The sequence below is a fragment of the Moschus berezovskii genome, chromosome 27 (genome assembly GCF_049115385.1).
Source record: "Moschus berezovskii isolate FMDL1 chromosome 27, NW_MosBer_1.0, whole genome shotgun sequence".
In the NCBI taxonomy this organism is placed as follows: Eukaryota; Metazoa; Chordata; class Mammalia; order Artiodactyla; family Moschidae; genus Moschus; species Moschus berezovskii.
The window spans coordinates 40027944-40051731 of record NC_142486.1 but is presented as its reverse complement, the minus strand read 5'-3'; the positions used below and the strand labels follow the sequence as shown (position 1 = coordinate 40051731).

Genomic DNA, 23788 nt, shown 5'->3' with positions numbered 1-23788 from the left:
GAAATACCTTCAAGCCTGGCCAGGCACATATTCCTCATAACGTCCTGTTCAGGGCCACTTACCCCAGCCCGGTGCCACAGCGCACCCCTCCCTATGGCCCGGCTCACCCCACACGGTTGTCCCTCCTTGCATGACTCCGGTTGTTGGGGTCGGCATGGGGTGGGCTCAGGCTGCAGCCCTCCCAGAGGGTCCGGGTTGTGCTGGGACATCAGTGGGAAAACCCCTGGGTCCCGGGAAGGCCACCCCCCCACCTCATTTGCTGCCAGGTATGCAGGGTGCGTCAGGGTCTGGCCAAGAGCAGGGTGGGCACTCATCAGAGACGAGTCCTGTGCTGCAGGCAGCAGGCTGGGTGCCGCCACCCTGAAACACACTGGCAGGGCAGCCGGCTCAGGGGCACCTCCCCTCCACCTTTGTTGAATGTATCTTTGTCTTCATCTTTGGCACTTAAAGACTTTTGTTGTAAGCAGCAGGATCCCTTAGAACCAGCATGGGTGAAGGAGAGTTGGTTTAGAAGGATACAGGACAGCCCTCCGAGTGCAAGGGTGGCTGGAATGAGGAGCTCCAACCCTACAGGGCACTCTTCCTCAGTCCGGAAGATTCCAGGCTCTCAGGCTGGCTGAGAGTCCTTGCCTGTGGCCGCAGCTGTGGCTTCCCCTGCCTGGGCCCCAACGGTCCTCGCTCCTTCCCTCTCCAGGGTGAAAATCTCAGGGAAGGATTCTGATTGGCTGGTCTGGGGTCACATGTCGCCTCTTGACCCATCACTGTTACCTGGGGGCCATGGTGGGATGCTGGCCCCGTCTGGGCCATTTGCCCATACCTGGGAGTCAGGGCAGGTCCAGCAGCAGAGAAAACTGGTGCTGACTCAGCTGTGGCCCACAGAAGGAGGGTGGTGAGACGGGCAAGCAGATGACATTTGTCCAGGGGCCATTTGTGCAGGGTGATTCTGGGGTAGGACTGGGGGCATGTGGGCCAGCAGGGGCCTGTGCCTCAGTTTCTCGATCTGAGACAGGGGGCTGGGTTGGGGTAAACCCCTGGGAAGGGGTTCCCTTCCTACTCCCCTCAGGTTTGATCACCCATTAGTCAACCAGTTCCAGATCCTCCCACCATAAGCCAGTTCCTCGGTGGGAATTTGTTTCAAGGTCCCTGCCCTCAAGTGTCCTCCAGGCCTCCCAAATTGCAACATGTAGATGGCCCCCAGCTCCCCTGCTGGACTGGGCACTCAGCCTTCCAGTGAACCCCCTCTCAAGGTATGGCCCACGTCCCCGGAGACGGCTGTGTGTCCCCACGGTCCTGGCTCACCCTCCGTCCCACCAGCCTCTCCAGCTACCCCAGCTCTGCCCACTGGGCTCCACCGCAGCCAAGGCCTCCAGTGGCAGCTGGATCCGGGGTAACCAAGGTCAGCACCTCAGGGAGGGCGCTGCTTTTATTCTCGTGACCCTTCTAGAGCGTTTCCATCAGCAGGGTATGGTTCCAGGCTCTGCCAAGGCTAACCCAGTTAATCATCACGATCACCCGGGGGGCGGGTTTTATAGAAGAAGAAACTCTCCCAAGGTCTTGGGGGTGGGAGGAACGATGTTCCACAAACCAGCTCCGGAGACTGGGGCGTGGGCTTGAGCCTGGTCCCGGAACGTGGACAATGGAAGTCAGGCCCGAGGCCACAACGACTGGGGCTGGTTCGCCACTAGGTCCCCTCATTCGTCTCCTTCACCCTCGCCGCCCCCCATGCCTACCGGCCCCTTCCAGTTACTCCCGAACACTCAGTGCCCACTCCGTTCTGGCGCTGCTCTTGCCATTGGGGACTGGATATTTGTGCATGTGCTCAGTCGTGTCCAACTCTTCGTGATCCCGTGGACTGTAACCCACCAGGCTCCTCTGTCCCTGGGATTCTCCAGGCAAAAATACTGGGGTGGGTTATCATTTCCTCCTCCAGGGGATCTTCCTGACCCAGGGATGGAACCCGTGTCTCCTGCGTCTCCTTCATTGACAGGCGGGTTCTTTACCACCGAGCCACCAGGGAAGAAGAACATCTGTGAACTTTCCAAAATTTGTATGTTTAATCTTTAACCCCAATGACTCTGAAAGTAATTAAATGAAGTCATAGGCTGGACTTATTAGTGTCCTCATAGAAAGAGATACCAGCGACTCTCCTGATGGTCCAGTGGCTGGGACTCTGAGCTCCCAATGCAGGGGGCCCAGGTTCGATCCCTGGTCAGGGAACTAGATCCCACATGCCACAACTAAGACCCCACACAGCCAATAAATAAATAAATAATTTTTTATAAAAAAGAGAGACACCAGGGGACTTCCCTGGCAGTACAATGGTTAAGACTCCATGCTTCAATTGCTGGGGACCTGGGTTCAATCCTTGGTCAGGGGACTAAGATCCTGCATGCCACACAGCACAACCAGAAAAGAAAAAAGACAGCAGCACCTCCCCCAACTACCCCTCATGCCCAGCAGACACAAAGAGAAGGCTATGTGATCATTCAGTGAGATGGCAGGGCAGCCCCCTACAAGCCAAGAGAAGAGGCTCCTATCTGGCCAGTTCCTTGTTCTTGGATGTCCAGCCTCCAGAATGGAACTTAAGCCCCCAGTCTGTCAGCTCAGACAGTAAAGAATCTAAAGAATCTACCTGCCATGCAGGAGACCTGTGTTCGATCCCTGGATTGGGAAGATCCCCTGAAGAAGGCAGTGGCAAACCACTCCAGTATTCTTGCCTGGAGCATTCCATGGACAGACCACGGGGTCGCAAAGAGTTGGACACAACTGAATGACTGACACTGTGGTGTTCTGTCCTGGCAGCCTGAGCTAAGACAGGGACAGAGACCCAGACCCTGCCTCACAGAGGGGTGACAAACAGGTATGAATCAGATCTCCCCTGTCACACATCACCACTGTCTGGGACATGGCCAAGGAGGGGGTGTGCTGGACAGGAAGGCCCCCAGGAGGGGGAACCAAGTGGTTGGCTGCTGGAGGGGGACACTGACTTGGTAAAAGGAGGTTTCGGAGCCTTTCTGGGAGGTGGGAGCAGTCCTGCCCCCACCCCCGCCCCATCCCATTCACCGCCCCCTACTCCACCCTGGCCTGGCTGGACTCAGGCTCCCACCCCCAGTTCCGTACACCTTGGCCCAAGCCAGGCTTCCTTCGAGAAACCCAGGTGTCCCTTTTCTGCCACGGCAAAAGCAATGTTCAAAGCATCTTTGTTCAAGGCCGGACTGAGGAAGCCACAGCCCCGCCCTGACCTCCTTAATTACCTCCTGGCCCCCACCCCCTCCTGGCTCTTTAAGTCCCCAGATCCTCTCCCAGCCCAGTTAGCAGAGAGGACACCAGCTGCAAGGGTGAGAAAAGAATCCAGGGTCTGTGGGGAACAGGGTTGGGGGGCACCTATCAGGGAAATACAAGATGGGGGAGGGGCTGGGCTCCAGGGCTTGCATGGAGACCTAAGGTGCCCAAATCATGCAGCACTTGGCGGGGCAGGGGTGGTCCCTGGGGCCTGGGCATAAGGCATAGAGCCCGGGCCACAGGGCTAGGTCTGGGACCAACCAGGGTCTGAAGGAAGACAAAGGAGCTCAGGGTCGCGGGGTGGCTAGATCCTCCTCTTCTCTCGGCAGGCTCCAGCCAGGCTAGTCCTGGGCAGTACCACCCTTACCGGGCCCAGCGCTGAAGACAGAATGAAGTGGGCTTCCTCCCTACAGGTCCTGCTCCTACTGCTGCTGGGTGAGTGGGGGCGGGGCTGGGGGTTGCTGACTACAGGAGCTTTGGCTTCCATCTGCCCAGCCTTCCTGCTTCCTCTAGAGCACGCTAAGGCATCCTACTCTTTTTTCTATTTTTGGCTGCACTGGGTCTTACTTGCTCCTCCCAGGCTTTCTCTAGCTGCTGCACATGGGCTTCTCACTGCTGTGGCTTCTCTCTATGCATGATGGATCTTCCCCGACCTGGGATTGAACCTGTCTCCCAATCCGCATTGGGAGGCCGATTCTTAATCACTGGACGACCAGGGAAGTTCAGGCATCCTATTCTTGGCTCCAGAGCTTCCCTAGTGACTCAGCGGTAGAGTCTGCCTTAACGCAGGAAACACAGATTCTATCCCTGGGTGAGGAAGATCCCCTGGAGAAGGAAATGGCAACCCACTCCAGCATTCTTGCCTGGAGAGTCCCATGAACAGAGACTGGCGGGCTACAGTCCCAGGGGTTGAATAGAGCTAGACACGACTGAAGTGACCTAGCACACCCGCACTACTGGCTCCAAGGGTTCAAGCTCTCTCTGTCACTGACCTTGGGCTCTCCGAATCTGGTTGTGCTGTCTGTGTAATGGGTGTAAGTCCCCACCTCACAGGGCTCTGGGGAGGGTTTAATCCTGTAGCCGATTGCACAAAAATCTGGCATCAAGTCAGTGCGACATATACATTCCACTCTCCTTCCTAATCTGTGACCGCCCTCCCCGTCACCCCGTTACCTGACACCAGACCCGTAATCCAGTCCCTTCCCTGCTTCCACCTCCAGGAGTAGCGGGGACCCTGGCGTCTGAAGGTAAGGAAGCCACGGAAATCCCCTGTGCCTACCCTCCATAACCCCGCCTCCACCCGCCTCCATAACCCCGCTCCCACCCTCCTTCATAACTCCGCCCCCATCCGCCTCCCCGGCCCCACCCCTTCATAACTCCGCCTCCATCCGCCTCCCCGGCCCCACCCCTCCATAACCCCGCCCCACCCACCTCCCCGGCCCCACCCCTCCATAACCCCGCCCCCCGCCTCCCCGGCCCCCACTGCTCTGCCCACCCCCAGTCCCCTTGTCCTCCCAGCTTGTGGGCAGCCTCGGGTGTCCAGTCGTATCGTGGGCGGCCGGGACGCCAGGGCCGGAGAGTGGCCGTGGCAGGCGAGCATCCAGCACCGCGGGGCGCACGTGTGCGGGGGCTCGCTCATCGCCCCGCAGTGGGTGCTGACGGCGGCACACTGCTTCCCCAGGTCAGCAGGCAGCCGGGCCCCGCCGAGGGACGGTCCCCTCCCCCTAGGGCTTCGCGTCGAGGTTTGCCGGGCCGGGGCGGGTGGAGCAAGACCCAGGGAAGGTCTTGGATCCGGGGGCTGTAAGTGGCCACGTTTGTACAGACCCCCGGGCGGTTGGGCAGGGCACAGCCCTTGCTCCAGCGGCCCACACCCACCGGGACTCCGCGCCCAGACTTCGCGCAGGTCTCACCCCGGTCTGTGAGAGAGAGGGCAGCGGGGACTAGCGCTCCTGGGCTGGAGGGGGAGCTGCTTTAATTAGACCTAGCGCCCCCGTCACTCAGGAAGACGCAGCCCGCTGAGTACCGCGTGCGCCTCGGGGCGCTGCACCTGGGTTCCAGCTCGCCCCCTGCTCTCCTGGCGCCCGTGCGGAGGGTGCTGCTGCCCCCGGACTACTCGGAGGACGGGGCCCACGGGGACCTGGCGCTGCTGCTGCTGCGCCGCCCAACTCCCCTGAGCACCCGAGTCCAGCCCGTCTGCCTGCCGGAGCCTGGGGCCCCCCCCGCCTCCTGGCACACCCTGCTGGGTCACTGGCTGGGGCAGCCTCCGCCCAGGAGGTAAGGCAAAGGGCAGGGCAAGGGGGCACTGGGGGAGGGCCAGGGGCTCTCTCCCCAGCTCGCTGTGACCTCCAGGGACCCAGACATCCTCTCTGTCAGGCCAGGGAGCCCTGGGCTGGCAGGTGAGGCTTTTCCCACCAACACCTGCTTTCCACCTCACCCTCTGCGGGCTCTTCCTGGGTGTTCAACTCTTGCAACCCCATGGACTGTAGTCCACTAGACTCCTCGGTTCATGGGATTCTCCAAGCAAAAATACTGGAATGGGTTGCCATGCCCTCCTCCAGGGGATCTTCCAAGCCCAGGGATCAGACTCACATCTCTGAAGTCTCCTACATTGGCAGGCGGCTTCTTTACCACTAGTGCCAACCTGAAAAGTCTCTGCCGCCTCTTTGACCTCCCCCTTCTCCTCCAGTGCCACTCCCGGAGTGGCGACCCTTGCAGGGAGTGAGGGTGCCACTGCTGGATGCTCGCACCTGTGACCACCTCTACCACTTGGGCACCAACGTGCCCCAGGTCGAACACATAGTGCTGCCGGGGAGCCTGTGCGCTGGCTACGTCGGGGGCCAGAAGGATGCCTGCCAGGTGCGAGAAGCTGCCTGGCACGTCTGGAGCCCACGCCCCTGTGGCCAGCACCCTGCCTCCTTAGAACCTGGGACCCAGGATGTACCACCTCCAGGCTCAGTGTGCTGAACCCCGACCCAGAGGCACCACTGAGGGATGGCAGCCTGGGACCCAGAGCCCCTGGGGGGCTGGGACCTAAGCTCTCCTTTCTCCTGCAGGGTGACTCTGGAGGACCCCTGGTCTGCATGAAGTCTGGGCTCTGGGTACTGGTGGGTGTGGTGAGCTGGGGCAAGGGCTGTGCTCTGCCCAACCGTCCAGGGGTCTATACCAATGTGGCCACTTACAGCCCCTGGATTCAGGCTCACCTCAACATCTGATGCAGTGACTGACCTGAAGCCAGACTCTGGGCTGTCTGGTCTGTCTGGGGACCGACACATCCCTCACCCTTCTGACTGAAGGCTCAGAGGCCTGATAAAGCCAAGGAGCCACCCATCCATCCATTCGTCTGTCTGTCTGTCTCTCCCAGGCATCCTCCATAGAGCTCACCAAACGCGAGTTGCCAGCCCCCCTCCAGAAGCCTCCCTTGTGTCTAGGGGTCTCCCACTCCCTCTGTTCCCTTCCTGCTCATGTCTACCCTCCTGAACTCCAGCCAGGGCACCCAAAGACAGGCAAGTGAGTCAGTGCTGGGTCTGGACTGCGTGCCCCTCTTTTCCGGAAGGAGTCAGAGAGATACAAACGGGATCAGGACCCAACCCCAAGGAGACGATTGTCCATTGCTAGCTTTGAAGATGGAGGGGCCACGTGGCAAGGAGCTGAGGACAACCCCTGGCCGACAGCCAGTAGGGAAAGGAGCGCCTTGGCGCAACAACTGCAAGGTACCAAATTTGGCCAATAACCTGAACAGGCTTGGAGGCCAACAACTCCTCCCCCAGCCTGCGGACCAGAGCCCTGACAGTCTATGCCCTTGATTTCAGCCTGGTGAGACCCTAAACAGGAACCCCGTTGAGCCTACCTGCAGAGTTGTTATGTAATAAATTCGTGTTTAAGCTGCTGCATTTGTAGTCATCTGCCATAGCAGTAGAAAACTCATATTTTGCCCCACTGTAGTGAAGGTGCCCCAGAAGGCAGGTGGTGGCCACCAGACCTGGCCTTCCCACACATTCAGAAATCTGGGGCACTTGGCATCATGCCCTCTACCAAGAGGGGCCCCCAGGTAGGCCTAGCCGTAGCTTCTGCTGTCCTTAGCTTTTTCTGTCACTCCCCCATTCCTTGCCCTGGGTGGGTCTGGGGCTTCCCGGCCCAGGACCTCCCTTCCCCGCCTGCATCTGGAGACCGGCCTAGGCCCTTTCAGCTCCCTGACCACCCTCACATGCTGGCACCTGGTGTCCTTGTCCCTCTCTGCCATCTCACCCCCAGGCCAAGGGTCATCCATCTGTATAGACAGAGCTCAGTTTCTAGAGCAGCAGAAGGAACAAGAACCTGAACAAAACCTAGAAACTCCAACCTTCAGAACTGACAGGGGCAGGGGGGCAGGGGAGCAAGGGAGGCTATCCCTGAAGGGGCAGCCTGGCTGGACGGGGCCAAGCGCGGCTGCCCCCACGGAGGCCTGAGCCGTGGCTCCCTCCCTTTTCTTTCTTTTTTTTGTGCCACTCGGTGTATCTTGTGGGATCTTAGTTCCCCAACCAGGGATTGAACCCATGCCGTCTGTGGTGAAAGTACTGAGTTCCCACCACTGGACTGCCAGGAAACTCCCCCTCCTTTTTTTTTCTTTCCAGGGGAAAAAGTGACTGCAGCAGGTGGTCGCTGCTGGGCCCGACCCCACTGGGAGGGAGGGTGGGTCTATGAACAGCAAGGGAGCTCCAGGCTGCCACCTCCCCTAGTCCCTCAGGGGCAGAGGTTGGCTGTGGCGGGCCAGGCGAAAGGCTGTGAGCGCGTCGCAGTGGGGCCCTAGTAGCCCCAGCTGAGCGATGCTGGCTGTCCTCCCATCCCGCCCTCAGCCTGGGGCCCACCAAGAGAACATCTCCAAGACGCCTCCCAAGGTATTGAGATCAGAACAAGCCAGGGACTGAGAGCCAGGATGCCTCAGTCTTGGGCCTGCCATGATCAAAGTAATGTGTGCCCATTCAGAGCTCAGTGTTTCTTTTATATATATATATAATTTATTTCTATATAATTTATATTTTTTATTTATTTATTTAAATTTTGGCTGTGGTGGGCGTTCATTGCTGTACACAGTCTTTCTCTAGTTGCGGTACTTGAGCGTCCCCTTGCAGTGGCTTCTCTTGCGGCAGAGCACGGGCTCAAGGGCACAGTTGTGGCTCTCAGGATCTAGAGCACAAAAAGGGCTCAGGAGCTGTAGGGCACGCTACACTGCTCCTCTGTGCCCCTCAGGCTCAGTGGCTCAGCACCCTGTGCCGCTGCATCCCACCCATCAGCAAGGCCAGTGAGGCCGGAGGGGGCGTGCGAGGGGTGGACCGAGCCCAGCATCATCCCCACGCTGCACCCTGTCCCCGCGGGCCTCAGAAAGCCTGCCTGACCTGCCAGGAGGGGCTTTCAGAGTAGTCCTGAGAACCACCCTTGCCGGGGACAGGACGCTGGACTGCTGTCTGTGCAGGTATTTGTTAGCCTTTCACCTGCTCCAGTTGGTAGCACTGCAGCCAGATGGCCCAGCCTCTCCCAGGATTACTGACGCACCTGTTTCCCCATCTGTGATCTGACCTGGTAACATCTGCCCCGATATGGCTGTTGGGAGAGTCAAAATGACACAGTTCTGCCCAGCGAGCACGCGGGTTGTGCCAGGCATCGGTGGGCTCTCAACTGATCTCTGAACACTCGGGAGGTGTTCCCGTTTCATGAATGGGGAAACAGGCCCCGAGAGGCTAGGTTATGCGCCCCACGACCCACAGCAGGCAAGAGGTGGAGCCAGATTTGAATCTGGGCCGTCAACTCAAATTCCACAGTGAGTTATGTCACTTCCCTTATAGAAAATAGTTGTAAAATGCTCCAAATGAAAGACACACTAGTAACTAGCAGTGATTGGCAATTACCATTCATTTATTTTTAATATGTGTTTTGTTTGTTTGGCTGCGCTGGGCCTTAGTTGCGGTGTGTGGGATCTAGTTCCCTAACCAGGGAATCAAACCCAGTGTGTGCATGCTGAGTCACTTCAGTCGTGTCTTTGTGACCCCATGGACTGTAGTCTGCCAGGCTCCTCTGTCCTTGGGATTCTCCAGGCAAGAATACTGGAGTGGGTTGTTGTGCCCTCCTCCAGGGAATCTCCTCAACCCAGTTATCAAATCTGTGTCTCTTATATCCCCTGCACTGGCAGGTGCTTCTTTACCACTGAGCCACCTGGGAACCCCCAGCTCCCTGCACGGGGAGCACACAATCTTAGCCACTGGACCACCAGGGAAGTCCCTGACAATTGCTATTTATTAATAACCTTTTAAGAAATTTAAATAGAGCAAAGGAGAAGGTCCACCAGCCGAGATCCTACACGCTTGGTTTAGAAGTCAGGGAGAGTCTCCATGGTGAGCCTTCAGTGGTTGAAGCAACAGTGCAGAAAGGACCCGGGAAGACTTCCTGTGCAGCTTGCCAGCTGCCTCACCTGACAACTTGAGGAGGGTCTGCACCCAGCTACAGAGCTGGGGGCTGGGGGCTGAGCCTCTACACCTCCCTCAAGCCTCTCCTGACCCCATTCTCCCTGAAGGAGGTGTTACTGTACTCATTGACACGAGGAGTTACCTCCTGCAACCGACCACCCACCACAGCACCATAGGGCGCACAGAGATCCCATGTGAGCAGAAGGGCTGACTTGAGGCCTAGGGAGGGAGGAGACCCAGGAAGGACAGGATCTTCAGAGGACTCCTGAGGAGCCAGAGGTCAGAAGTCAAAAATTATAACTATGGCTATAGCTTAGGAAACATCTGTATTTATTGAGTGCTATCTCTTGCGTCAGACTTTATTTTTTGGGGCTCCAAAATCACTGCGGATGGTGATTGCAGCCTTGAAATTAAAAGACGCTTACTCCTTGGAAGGAACGTTATGACCAACCTAGATAGCATATTAAAAAGCAGAGACATTACTTTGCCAACAAAGGTCCGTCTAGTCAAGGCGATGGTTTTTCTCGTGGTCATGTATGGATGTGAGAGTTGGACTATGAAGAAGGCTGAGCGCCGAAGAATTGATGCTTTTGAACTGTGGTGTTGGAGAAGACTCTTGAGAGTCCCTTGGACTACAAGGAGATCCAACCAGTCCATTCTAAAGGAGATCAGTCCTGGGTGTTCATTGGAAGGACTGATGCTAAAGCTGAAGCTCCAATACTTTGGCCACCTCATGTGAAGAGTTGACTCACTGGAAAAGACCCTGATGCTGGGAGGGATTGGGGGCGGGAGGAGAAGGGGACGACAGAGAATGAGATGGCTGGATGGCATCACCGACTCGATAGAGGTGAGTTTGAGTGAACTCCGGGAGTTGGTGATGGACAGGGAGGCCTGGCGTGCTGTGATTCATGGGGTCGCAAAGAGTTGGACACGACCGAGCAACTGAACTGAACTGAACTGATCTCTTGCTGGTATTACCCAAAAGCTGGGTTTGCTTCTTGGTGGGTATCAAGCAAAAAGACACAACCAAGAAGTAAGGATTTATATTATTTGCGGCAAGCGAGGAGAACACTTTGGGTATCTCTTCCAAAGCAGTGTCTCCCTGGACAGCAGAATTGGGGGAGTTTTAAGCTAAGGGTACATGCACATTCACGAAGGGGGTTGCATTGAGGCCAGGCTTAGATCACAAAATGGCCTAGGCCAAAAATGGCTTCTCTTCTGTCAATAAAACCATACCAGGGTCTCTTTCTCCAGGGACACACCCCCCCATCTGCTTACAGTAAGGCTCTACAAACTTTACAAACAGCTATTCTGCCACTTCAGAGAGGTGGAAACTGGGCTTTGGTGAGGTTAACTGCCCGAGGCTGCACACCCAGTTCCAGAGCAAGGATTTGAATCTCAGCGGGTCTGAGCCCAGACCCTGCATGGCTAGCCACCAACTTGATTCGGGGCCAAAGCAGCAGCATCTTCAGATTCCGCCCACTCTAAAGAATTATCAATTTGTGGCCTCGGTAACTGCTGAGCTGTTCAGCATTCAAGATCACCACTGGTTCATTTCTCATTGGTGCCACAGCATGCCTCTCTGGCACATGCCAGCAATGACCCAGATGGGATTCTCCTCCCTGGGAGAGGTTGCAAGAAAAGCCTCCTTGTCTTGCTCTAGAGTAACTGCCATTTGGGGTGACACAGAAGACTGTCCAAGGAGGAAGCCCTAGGCTGTTAGTAGGGATGAGGGGTGGCCAGTAGGGAAACCAAGTCCACATGCCCTTCCGGAGCCAGAGTGGACCTGGGCAGAAGAGTAGGTAGGTGCCCAGGGCACCCTCCACCTGGGAAAACTGAACACCGACTTTGACCATGCATGGTGCTTCTAACAAGTTGGGCTGTTTGATGGCCTAATTAGTTATTGAATGGAGGTCCTACTGCTTGCCACTCACAAAATCAATTACATACTCACAAATGTTGGTGGCAAAAGAAAGGTACTTTTAATCAGAATGCTGGCAATCTGGGGAGATGGTGGACTCAACCTCCCCCAAAAACTTTTAAAGGGAAGAAATCTCAGTTAGTCCTTGAGATGGGGTGTCAGAATTGTCACCATCACCCCATGAAACTGTTTACCTCAGATTGGAACTTGAACCCATGTGCTAGGGTTGAACCCAAGGCTCCAACTAGCCAAAACGTTGCTTGGGACTTGAACTCACAAGATTGGGACTTGAACCCTGCCAAAATCAATAGTCTTCCAAATGAGATCACAGACCTGGTTTCAGGACCTAACAAACCTCATATCAGAAAGAATTCAGTGAGACACAAAGTGATAGCTAAGAAATGTATTTATTCAGAAAGAAACATACTCCATAAAGTGCAAGCCATCGCAGAGGGTGAATGCTGTGGCCTTGAAATACGGTGTAGTTACATTTTATGGGTTGGGTAATTTCATATGCTAATGAGTTAATGTTACTCAGTGGTGTCTGACTCTTTGCAACCCCATGGACTGTAGCCTGCCAGGCTAGTCTGTCCATGGGATTCTCCAGACAAGAATACTGGAGTTGGTTGCCACTTCCTACTCCAGGGACAGGCTAATAAAGGGGAGGATTATTCCAACTATTTTGGGGAGGAGGTGGAGATTTCCAGGGGTTAAGCCACTGCCCACGTTTTGGTCTTTGAGGGTCAACCTTTGAGATCTTTCAGGGTCAAACTGTCATTATGGCTCACATTAGTTTGCTGCTGTGTTACAATTAGTTTATACTGAGGAGCCGGGTCTAGTCAGCTTGACTTGTCTGCCATCTTGGACCCATTTGGTTCTACTCAGCTTATGTTATGCCCTCTGGTTATGTCATTCTTTCAAAGGTTGTGCCCTGCCTGCTTCCCTCCTGTTTCACCCATGTAGTCAACTTCTTGTGCTCTTCCTCCAGAGACTATCTTGTTCATAGTTTGTTCAGATTACTGAATTAGAGATAGGGAAGCAATCCAGTCACCTTGCTGAATTCTTCATTTCTCCTTTCTTGATCTGCAGAAAGAACTAATATGGCAAGATATTATGCGATTAAAAATTTGAAAGGTGTGCTTAGCCCAGAGGTGGGTAAAGCATAGTTTCAAGGAGGGAATGTGTGTGCTGGTTCAAAACTTGTTTACAATTTAGCTTTGCTGAAGTGACAAGGAGCTTCCTGCTGAGGGCAATTTCCTGCAAAGAACTGCATTCACACTGCCTGACACCAACAACAGCATCCAAGGGTCCTTATCAGTTCAGTTCAGTTGCTCAGTCGTGTCCAACTCTTTGCAACCCCATGAATCGCAGCACGCCAGGCCTCCCTGTCCATCACCAACTCCTGGAGTTCACCCAAACTCAACTCCATCGAGTCGGTGATGCCATCCAGCCATCTCATTCTCTGTCATCCTCTTCTCCTCCTGCCCCCAATCCCTCCCAGCATCAGAGTCTTTTCCAATGAGTCAACTCTTCACATGAGGTGGCCAAAGTATTGGAGCTTCAGCTTTAACATCAGTCCTTCCAATGAACACCCAGGATTGATCTCCTTGTAGTCCAAAGGACTCTCAAGTCTTCTCCAACACCACGGTTCAAAAGCATCAATTCTTCAGCGCTCAGCCTTCTTCACAGTCCAACTCTCACATGCATACATGACCACGGGAAAAACCATAGCCTTGACTAGACGGACCTTTGTTGGCAAAGTAATGTCTCTGCTTTTTAATATGCTATCTAGGTTGGTCATTGTAAGGTCGGACCCTGGTGGCCTTCTTGGCTTCCCCTTCCCAGTGGCCATCTTGGCTCCTTCTTCCCCTCTTCATCTCCCGCCGGAGGGAAAAAGTCCCTCCAAACCGCTGAGGTATCTCTGATGTAATAACCCTCTGCCAGGATCTACCCTCCTTCCTGACCTCCAGAGCGACCAACCCAGTCTCGCCACCTCGACTAGCTGACCATTCACAATCTCGCGTTCCCGAGCTTTGCCTTATTTAGGCCTGTCCAGGTTATATGATGTCACTGTCTGCCCCAAAGACATAAAAATCACACTCTGCCTTTGTTCGGGGCAGAACTCCTCGTGGCCATTCTTGCGGTCAGTGGGTTCTGCCTGGGAGCGCACTGCCAATAAAGCCTGTTACTTTCCCTTGGTTGTCTGGGTTATTTCCTTACAGCTTGAGACGCCCATTTTCGCAACTTTACATTTGGCGCCCAACATGGGGCCCGAGGAGAGAGCCCTTCCCGCTGGGCACGAGGCTTGCGGCTCCCTTGGGCCCGGCCCGCACCCTGGGTTGATCCACCACCTCACTAAGACTGTTCAACCGTCCAACAGGATACGGGGTAAGTTCCCTGGGTTAGGTCCCGGAGTAGCTCTCCTCCTTGGCGAGTAATCCGTGGGAGTCCAGTCCTTGCGGGCCAGGCCCGTCACAAAAATCACAGTGCTGTGTCTGGCTCCCTCCTCTGGGCACCAGTTGAGTCGGAGACGTCTGCCTCAGCTGCGATAGCCCCCTCTGCAGGCCAGGTCCTGCTTCTGGGGCACCAGTCGATCTCGGAGACGTCCATTTCGGCTGCGGTTAGCCCTTCTGCTGGGGTGCTAAATCTTTTGGGGACGCCTGATTGATTTGCCCCTAAGTCTATACTCCGTCACTCACCAATGGGGACAACTGCTTCCAAGCCTGACCAGGGTTGGTCAACTCCTTTAGATTGCCTTCTGGCCAACCTTAAAACTCTGCGTCTTTCAAACGATATACGACGCAAACAATTGATTTTTCTCTGTTCTGAGGCCTGGCCCCAATATTCTCTTGACAATAGCTCAGAACGACCCTCAGTGGGAACTTTCGATTTTTATATCCTCCGTGATTTAGATAATTACTGTCAAAGTACAGGAAAATGGTCTGAGATACCATATGTGCAGGCTTTTTGGCTGTTGCGCTCCCGTCCCGCCCTCTGTACTAACTGTTCTCCTTCTCAGATCCTACTAACAATGCCTCCACCTGTGCCTCCACCAGCTGCCTCCCCATCGGCAACCGTCTCTCCTACAGCTCCAAACTCTCTCTGCTGATAACATCCGAGGTCAAACGCCACAACCCATGGACGAAAATTCTGCTTTCACAGTCCCTCCGGAAGACTTGGTGGCCCCGCCTCCTCCATACGCTGCGCGGCCCCAACTCCTCCTCCTCTATCACCTCCTATCTCTCCAAGTCCACCAGATCCTCCTACAATTGCTGCTCCCACTCCTTGATCTCCCTCTCCAGAAAAAGCAGATCAGAGACCCCGTCCGTTCCCTCCCTCTATCCGCCTCTTCCAAAAACACCTCCTCCCATGGATTCGCCTGTTAGTTCCCGTACTAGGTCTCAAACTCTATCCGCCATATCTGCTCCTATAACCGCCCACACCACCCACTTCCATGTCTCCGCTTCGGCAGGTTGTCGGACCTGAAGGGGTAGCCTACGTCCATATTCCTTTTTCGCTGCAAGATCTGTCACATATTGAACAAAAACTGGGCTCCTACTTGGCAAATCCTTCTAACTACATAAAAAATTTCACTCAATTGTCTCGCTCTTATGCTCTCACTTGGCAGGATGTCTATGTAATTCTAGGCTCCACAACCACTCCTGAAGAACGGCTGGCCATCTGGGCGGCGGCCAGGATGGTAGCTGACCAGAGCCATCTAGCAAATCCAGCTGATCCTGATCGGCCCCCAGCTGCTGCTGCTATTCCAGATAGTGACCCAGGTTGGGACTACCAGGATGGAAGGCGGGGAAAGGCAAATATTCGGCACCTGATAAAATGTTTATTAGAGGGAATGGAAAACACCTCTCTTAAAGTTGTTAATATGTTAAAACTGGATGAGTTAACTCAGGGGCCTGATGGAAATCCAGCAGCTTTCCTTAATCGACTAACGGAGGCCCTACTTACTTATACTCGGATTGCCCCTGATTCCCCAATGGGTGTCGCCACTTTGGCTAATTGTTTCATTTCTCAATCAGCTCCGGATATTAAAAAAAAAAGCTATCCAAAGCAGAGGACGGACCACAGACCCCCATCCGAGATCTGGTAAAAATGGCCTTTAAGGTATATAATGCACGGGAAGAAGTAGCTGAAGCCAGCCGCAAGGCAAGACTGCGATAGCCCCCTCCGCAGGCCAGGTCCTGCTTCCGGGGCACCAGTTGATTTCGGCCGAACTTCAGGCTAGTCTCCTAGAAAAACATACCCAGTCACTAGTAGCAGCTCTAATGCCGGCTACACGGCCTCAGGGGGGCCCCCAGAAGATACCACCAGGAAAATGTTTTAAATGTGGCCAAGAAGGGCATTGGTCACGCTTCTGTCCTAATCCTAGGCCTCCGACTAAGCCATGCCCACGCTGTGGGAAACAGGGACACTGGTCGAGTGACTGCCTGCAGGGGTCTCGGACTACGGCCCCTCCAGGCCGAGTCCAAAACCCCAAACAGGTGATCCAGCCCTTGTCCCCTGCTCTAGAACTTCTCTCTCTCAATGAAGACTGACGACGCCCAGACTCGGGGACCCCCATCACTCAAGCCAAGCCTAGGGTAATGCTTCAAGTGGCAGCAGGCAATTCAAACAGCATATGACCAATGCCTGATCTGTGCAAAGACCTCCCCTCAACGAGGTTTCCGACTACCTCATAAGACTCATCAGCTAAGGGGCCATCTTCCTGGCCAGGACTGGCAAGTTGATTTTATCCACATGCCTCGACATAGGTCTTTTTGATACCTTCTGGTCTTCATTGATACCTTCTCGGGTTGGGTAGAGGCATTCCCCACAACATCAGAAACTGCCAGCACGGTCGCAGACAAACTTCTAAATCATGTTATTCCCAGGTTTAGCCTGCCCACTTCTATGTAGTCTGACAATGGTCCAGCCTTTGTCTCTCAAATAACCCAGCAAGTGGCTAAAGCCCTAAATATCTATTGGCATTTACATATTCCTTACAGGCCCCAATCATCTGGCAAGTTTGAACGGACCAACGGCATTCTCAAGAACCATTTGACAAAACTCTCCATCAAATTACCCTTGTCCTAGGTCGAACTTCTGCCGGTGGCACTTAACTACTCCACACTCAAAAACAGGTTTAACCCCCTTTGAGCTGTTATACGGTAGTCCGTATCTACTCACCAATCTCCCAGACCCTCCTTTGCCTCCTCTCGGAAACTACCTGCCTTATTTTACATTGCTCCGATCTCTCTTACGTGAACACGCAGATCGATCCCTGCCTCAACCAGAAAACGACCAATCTCAGGACCCCTCTCTAAACGCTGTGGCCCCTGGTGATCAAGTGCTCTTTAAAAATTGACTCCCACCCCTCTTCAACCTAGATGGACAGGCCCCTTTACTGTTATCCTTACAACTCTCCCACAGCAGCTAAACTCTTGGGATACAAGTCCTGGTATCATTTGACCCGACTGAAGCCAGCACCCTTGCATGGGTTGCCTCCCCAGCCTTCTACTCCAACATACTCATATACTTCAAAAAGTTTAACCCCCACTAAGCTTATTATCTCCAAAACCCCATTACCACCCATTGCTGAATCTGAGTAATGATTCTTCAGCTTACTGGGTGGGATTTAGCTCTTTTATCCCTATTAGCTATAAGATTGTAGAATGCAATGGCAAGCCACTCCAGTACTCTTGCCTAGAAAATCCCATGGATGGAGGAGCCTGGTAGGCTGCAGTCCGTGGGGTCGCTAAGGGTTGGACACGACTGAGCGACTTCACTTTCCCTTTTCACTTTCACACATTAGAGAAGGAAATGGCAACCCACTCCAGTGTTCTTGCCTGGAGAATCCCAGGGATGGGGGAGCCTGGTGGGCTTCCGTCAATGGGGTCACACAGAGTCGGACACAACTGAAGTGACTTAGCAGCAGCAGCAGCTATAAGATGGCTCTAGACATCCTTACAGCGGCCCAAGGGGGAACATGTGTTATTATAAAGGCTGAATGCTATGTATATATTCCTGATTTATCAAATAATGTGTCATCTGCCCTAAAAGATATGCAAACTCAAATCCAAGCTATGTCTAATGTTCAACCCCCATTTTGGGCTTCAGTTCTGGCCTGGATAAAAGGCGACTGGTGGAAATCAATTTAAAACATTCTTATTTTCATAGTAGTGCTCTTACTGTTTGGACCTTGCATCCTACAATGTATTGCTCAAAGGATTCAGACGATGGTCCAAGCTGCCACTGGAAAAATGATGCTACTAGCTACATATTCCAGAGTCCCCTGTTGAAGACCTAACAAGACCATAAGACCTCAAATAGAGTCAAGACCACTTAGAGTCCGACCATGACCCCTTCCCACGATGCCCCTGTTCAGCAGGAAGCAGCCAGAGACAACTACATTGCCCCTTATCCTATCAAAAGGGTCAGAATGTAAGGTCGGACCCTGGTGGCCTTCTTGGCTTCCCCTTCCTGGTGGCCATCTTGGCTCCTTCTTCCCCTCATCATCTCCTGCCGGAGGAAAAAGTCCCTCCAAACCGCTGAGGTATCTCTGATGTAATAATCCTCTGCCAGGATCTACCCTCCTTCCTGACCTCCAGAGCGACCAACCGGTCTCACCACCTCGACTAGCTGACAATTCACAATCTCGCGTTCCCGAGCTTTGCCTTATTTAGGCCTATCCAGGTTATATGATGTCACTGTCTGCCCCGAAGACATAAAAATCACACTCTGCCTTTGTTCGGGGCAGAACTCCTCGTGGCCATTCTTGCGGTCAGTGGGTTCTGCCTGGGAGCACACTGCCAATAAAGCCTGTTACTTTCCCTTGGTGTCTTGGTTATTTCCTTACAGCTTGAGACGCCGGTTTTCGCGACCTTACAGTCATAACGTTCCTTCCAAGGAGTAAGCTTCTTTTAATTGCAAGGCTGCAATCACCATCTGCAGTGATTTTGGAGCCCAAAAAAATAAAGTCTGACACTGTTTCCCCATCTATTTCCCATGAAGTGATGGGACCAGATGCCATGATCTTCGTTTTCTGAATGTTGAGCTTCAAGCCAACCTTTTCACTCTCCTCTTTCACTTTCATCAAGAGGCTTTTTAGTCCCTCTTCACTTTCTTTCATAAGCGTGGTGTCTGGCAACCCACTCCAGCGTTCTTGCCTGGAGAATCCCAGGGACGGGGGAGCCTGGTGGGCTTCAGTCTATGGGGTCGCACAGAGTCGGACACGACTGAAGTGACTTAGCAGCAGCAGCAGCAGCAGCGGGTGCTATAAGGATGCTGCTGCTGCTGCTGCTAAGTCGCTTCAGTCGTGTGCGACTCTGTGCGACCCCATAGACGGAAGCCCACCAGGCTCCCCCGTCCCTGGGATTCTCCAGGCAAGAACGCTGGAGTGGGTTGTCATTTCCTTCTCTAATGTGTGAAAGTGAAAAGTGAAAGTGAAGTCGCTCAGTTGTATCCGACCCTTAGCGACCCCACGGATTACAGCCTACCAGGCTCCTCCATCCATGGGATTTTCTAGGCAAGAGTACTGGAGTGGCTTGCCATTGCCTTCTCCGATAGCACCCGCTAAAGTGGTTTAAATAACCCTCACAACCTAGGCTAGGGCGGGGAAACAGTAGTTTTCTGATACGGTGGCCGAAAGATCCAGAATTTAACACCTCCTCAAAATGGCCACCAGGGAGTCCCATAATCATGAGCCAGAATTCCAGGTCTGACTGGGATGAATACTAGATCTATGGCAGCCCAGATCTCTCTGTGACGTGACTGTCTTGACGCCGCGATGACCATGGCATATCACTCATACACTCTCCTTGGGGCGTGAGGCACTTGCGAACTTCAGCCCTGTATTCCCTGCAAAGATGGACCTGCGACCAGGCCTCCGCCAGACTGCATCATCAAGGGGACCTCCCCTTTGCCACAACCAAGATGGCTCCACCGCCCAGAGTCCCTCCCGCGCTCGGTCCCCGCCCGACTCCCACCGCCTCCATCACTCCGCCAACCGGCCCCGCCCGCGCCACGGCGCCAAGATGGCGGCCAGACGCTCGGTCGGAGCGCCCCCTTGGCGGATTACTTAAAATGGCGGCACGGGGCGGGGCCCTCGGGCGCGAGGCACGCTGGGACCGGCGCGCGGGCTGCCGGGAACGGGGCGGAGCGCGGCCGCGCCGGCGCGTCGAGGGGGAGAGGCAGCCGCCGCGATGGTGAGCGGGCGCGGGGGGAGGGGCGCCGGGGCCGAGGCCGGGGCCGGGGCCGGGGCCGGGGCCGGGGCCGGGGCCGGGGGGCGGCAGGGGCGCGGGACCGCGCGCGCGAGGGGCCCGGCTCCGCGCTCACGCCGGCTCGCCGCCCCCAGGACGTGTTCCTCATGATTCGGCGCCACAAGACCACCATCTTCACGGACGCCAAGGAGTCGAGCACCGTGTTCGAGCTGAAGCGCATTGTCGAGGGTATCCTCAAGCGGCCGCCGGATGAGCAGCGGCTGTACAAGGTGCGGTCCCGTAGGCTCCGGGCGCTCGGGGGCTGCAGGCGCCTGTGGGCGCACGGCGGCAGCGTCGTTGATGTAAACATCGGCGACCGGCCGCCTCGGGCCGGAACTCCCCCGCGTGGGGCCGTTGCTCGAACTCAGGGAGATGAAGCCCCGATAGCGCTCGCTGCACCGGGGTTCTCGATCAGGAGGGCGTGAGCGGCTCGCTCCAGACCCTATGCTGAACGCCGAGGACGGCGTCTCATCTCATTCCTACAGCGGTACCCCTGCGACGTTCTGGCTCTTGACTTCCTAGCTCGGCCGTGAAGAAAACTGAGGCTCGGAGGTGGCCACTTGACCAACCCAAGGTCGTTGGCAGAGTCAGGATTTCAGCCGCGATGCTCTTAATCCTCTGAAAGCCTATCACTCGCCCCTCGGCCCAGACACTCCTTAATGTAAAGAAACGGAGGCTGTTGAGATGAGTCAGGTCCCACCACTTCTTCCCCCAACGACTGTTCATTACTCCCCAGCTTACGGGTGATGTTCTAAAAGCCCCCCGCCCTTCCCCCCTTTCCCTTACAAACCAATCGCAATTATTCAGCAAGGATGGCTTGGGGTTTGGCGTTTGGGGGCAATCCAGAGTGTAAGCCCCTCTTTCAAGTCTGGCAGCAAGAGGTCGCTCACCTAAGTGCATTGATCTGCTTCTGCTTGGAAACTGATCTTTTGCTCCACTCCCTTTATCTGCTAAGGCTTTTTTTCCTTATCTAAGAAAACTTCACATCAAAAAGAGGAAACTGTCCAAGGTGGTAGAGCTGGGGTGCAACCAGATCTACCTGTGGCCAGATTGGTTCGCTGGCACTTGGAATTGCATTCACCTAGAGTTAGGGGGTGGGTTGGGGAGCAGGGGAGATTCCAGAGCCCTGTCCTGGGAGATTCTGATATGTCTTGGGTGTAGCCCTGGAAACTTACATACTCTGGAGTGGTTCTGGGCCCTACCTAGGGTTGTGTCTCTTCCCTCTTCTGACTTTCAATGTAGGTATTGACCAGAGAAGTCTTTGTGACTTGCCTCTCCTGGGGCCTCTCCTGAAACCCCGCCTTCCTCTCTCCTCAGGACGACCAGCTTCTGGATGACGGCAAGACGTTGGGCGAGTGTGGCTTCACCAGCCAGACAGCACGGCCTCAGGCCCCCGCCACTGTGGGGCTAGCCTTCAGGGCAGGTGAGAGGGGCAGTGACAGGGTGGAAATAGCCAGTGAAAGGGGTGTTCAGGGAGCCTGCAGTTGTTCCTCCAGGCCTCTTGAACCCTGTTTCCCCTTACACCAAATACAAGCAACAGACAGTGTGCTTGCTTCGCCACTACAAGCAATGTGAAGCATGTGAGATGCCTGTGGGAACTGAAGCCCGTTTCTTGGAAGATTCAAAGATCTTTGGTCACAGTACTGGCCTACATTTACAGAGGACTAAGGGCTTGGCCCTGCACTCTGCATTTTATTTCCATTATCTGATCCAGTCCTCTGGCTGGCCCTGAGGGGTAAGCATTGCCATTCCCATTTGGGAGCCTCGGATGCCCAGGCTTGCTGGCAGCCATGTGGGGACCCCCCAGTCCAGATGAAGGCTGCCGGGACCTTGTTTGATCTGGGCGCCATGCCACCTGCTGTCTCCATGGTGCATTTGTGTACTGGGCAGACTTTTATTCGGATCATTTTAAGGACGAGTGAGCTGAGCCTGCCGAGGTTAGAGTTCTGCCCTTTCTTGCCCTCAGAGCCGGCACTCTCCTCAACCACGTGCCACCCTGACCAAAGCTTAGATACCTGAGTGGTGGGGGTGGTTTATGTTGCTCCAGTGTGTATCTTTTTCCCAAGAAAAAGATTTAAATTTTATCCTTTGTCTCTGAAAATTTAAACAGGGGTTATAGGGTCTTTTCACAGCTGTAGACCTGGGGGCTGGTGAATTTGGATGAAGTTACAAGTTTCTTTTTGTAGCTTGTAAGAAATCTTAGCAAGGGCTTAGGAGGGAGCATATAGCCTCAGTTACACTTTAGCCTCACAAATATCCTTTTCTGAGGACAATTCAAGTGAAGCCTCAGCAGCTGTGTCCTTGGACAGCTACTTCATGCCCCACGCCTCCCAGACTGGTGTGGTCTCCAAAAAGGAGTATGCCGCTGGGACCAGCCTCACAGCGAGGGACAGGCCCCACCAGTGCTCAGGAAAAGGCAGTTCTAGGGGCCTTTATGTGGGTTCCCTTGAGTCTCGGTGACAGGCAGGTAGGTGCAGTGCTCTATAAAGGCGTTCTCTGAGGCAGGTAGGGGAGGGCTGAAAGGACATGTGTTCTTCCCAAGCTAGGCCAGGAAGCTGATCTGTTCCTCTGATTTGAACAAAGGCACTCTGGACTTGCAGCACCTCAACCATCCTGCAGGTGAAAACTGTCACAATGCAGTGAGGTGGTTTGCTTTTCCCCATGACCCCCAGTTGTGGCAAACGTTGTGGTGACTGCACCTTGGGTGGCAGCACCTCAGGTATGTAATAGCCATTTTGATGGGGGCTGTGGTGTGGACTGAAAACAGGCCGATTCTGCTCACAAAAGCGCACTTCTGGGGGCGGGGGGTTGTCTCCCTGTGTAGAGACAGGTCTCCCCACCTCACCGAAGTGGCTGCTTAGGTAGGGAGGTGTGTTAACAGTGTCAGATGTTAAATGGCACCTTTCAGACCATCTCCAAAGAATGGAGAGAGGTGCTAAGAGACTGGAATTCTGACTCAGATTTGTGTCTTGGAAGATGAATTGGTTATGAAGCTGGGCCATGTGTCTTCAGCACTGCTGACACTGGGGCTGGATGATTCTGGGTGAGGCTGTCTTCTGCACTGCAGGACGTTTAGTATTCCAGCTCCTAGTAGAGATGGTCATCTCCCCACTAGAGGCCAGTTTCAGCTGATTAGCCAGGGAGCCTTCCTGAGCCAGGTGAAGAGGTTTTTCATGCAGAAGAAAAAATGCAGTTCATTGCTCTGTGCTGAGGTCACAGCAAGAACAAGACAGGGAAAGCTTCCTGGGACCCACTGTTCCTAGTAGAGCAATGCCCACGAGAAACAGGGCATTCCCAACTGGTGGTTGTGTGTCCTGGGCATTGGGAACATAGAGGGACTGTATAGGGTGCCTGGGGAAGGTTTCTCTGAGGAGGGGGTATCTGAATGCCCTTGGGTGCCTGGAGGCAGCAGCCGTTCTAAGTGGCAGAGGGCAAGGCAAGAAAAAGCTTGATGTGAGAACATGTGGAGCAACATAATGGCATGATGCGAAGCAGGAAGAAGTGTGAAGGGAATGGGGGAGATCGTAGGTGGCTCACTCAGGGAGACAGGGTAAGGAAGAGGGCCCCTGCATGACCAGGCTGGGGGAGGGCAGCAGAGGCCACCCCAACTCCAGCGAGGTCCCCTTTCCTCTCCCCCAGATGAGGCATTTGAGGCCCTACGCATCGAGCCCTTCTCCAGCCCGCCTGAGCTGCCGGATGTGATGAAGCCACAGGACTCAGGAAGCAGCGCCAACGAACAGGCTGTGCAGTGAGAGGCCTCCCCCAACTGTCTCCCCTCAATAAAAGATTTGGGTGTCCACCTGGTTGCTGCCTCTTTCTGCACACCCTCTTCTGACTCAGGCATGCCCCTCCCTGGTGTGTGGCCCACCCTCAGCCTCTTCCAGCCCAGCCTT

General features: G+C 54.7%; 2 protein-coding genes across 3 annotated transcripts; both read left to right on the top strand.

The window, feature by feature from the left end:
- The first annotated feature begins 3329 nt into the window (after positions 1-3329).
- PRSS33 (serine protease 33) lies at positions 3330-7200 on the top strand. Its single transcript, XM_088833025.1, is given in 8 exon segments — positions 3330-3338; positions 3612-3717; positions 4503-4529; positions 4801-4963; positions 5284-5497; positions 5499-5556; positions 5969-6138; positions 6336-7200. Coding segments are annotated over 7 exon segments (837 nt in total). The 5' UTR covers positions 3330-3338; positions 3612-3671; the 3' UTR covers positions 6495-7200.
- A 12495-nt stretch (positions 7201-19695) lies between these two features.
- Positions 19696-23699, top strand: ELOB (elongin B). 2 transcript variants are annotated; one of them, XM_088833184.1, is made up of 5 exons: positions 19696-19841; positions 19991-20125; positions 21213-21318; positions 22479-22614; positions 23535-23699. In XM_088833184.1, exons 1-4 carry the CDS (start codon positions 19839-19841, stop codon positions 22586-22588), a joined length of 354 nt encoding a protein of 117 aa, XP_088689310.1. In that variant the 5' UTR covers positions 19696-19838; the 3' UTR covers positions 22589-22614; positions 23535-23699. The 2 variants fall into 2 exon arrangements, with proteins under 2 accessions (XP_088689310.1, XP_055265255.1); XM_055409280.2 differs by lacking the exon at positions 22479-22614 and having other exon boundaries at positions 19698-19841.
- Positions 23700-23788: the final 89 nt, after the last annotated feature.

What these genes read in the sequence shown, in the direction of transcription:
- ELOB (XM_055409280.2), top strand. An exon ending in ATGAGCAGCGGCTGTACAAG is followed by an intron (nt 20,126 to 21,212) that starts GTGCGGTCCCGT and finishes CTCTCTCCTCAG; the next exon opens with GACGACCAGCTTCTGGATGA. An exon ending in GGGGCTAGCCTTCAGGGCAG is followed by an intron (nt 21,319 to 23,534) that starts GTGAGAGGGGCA and finishes CCTCTCCCCCAG; the next exon opens with ATGAGGCATTTGAGGCCCTA.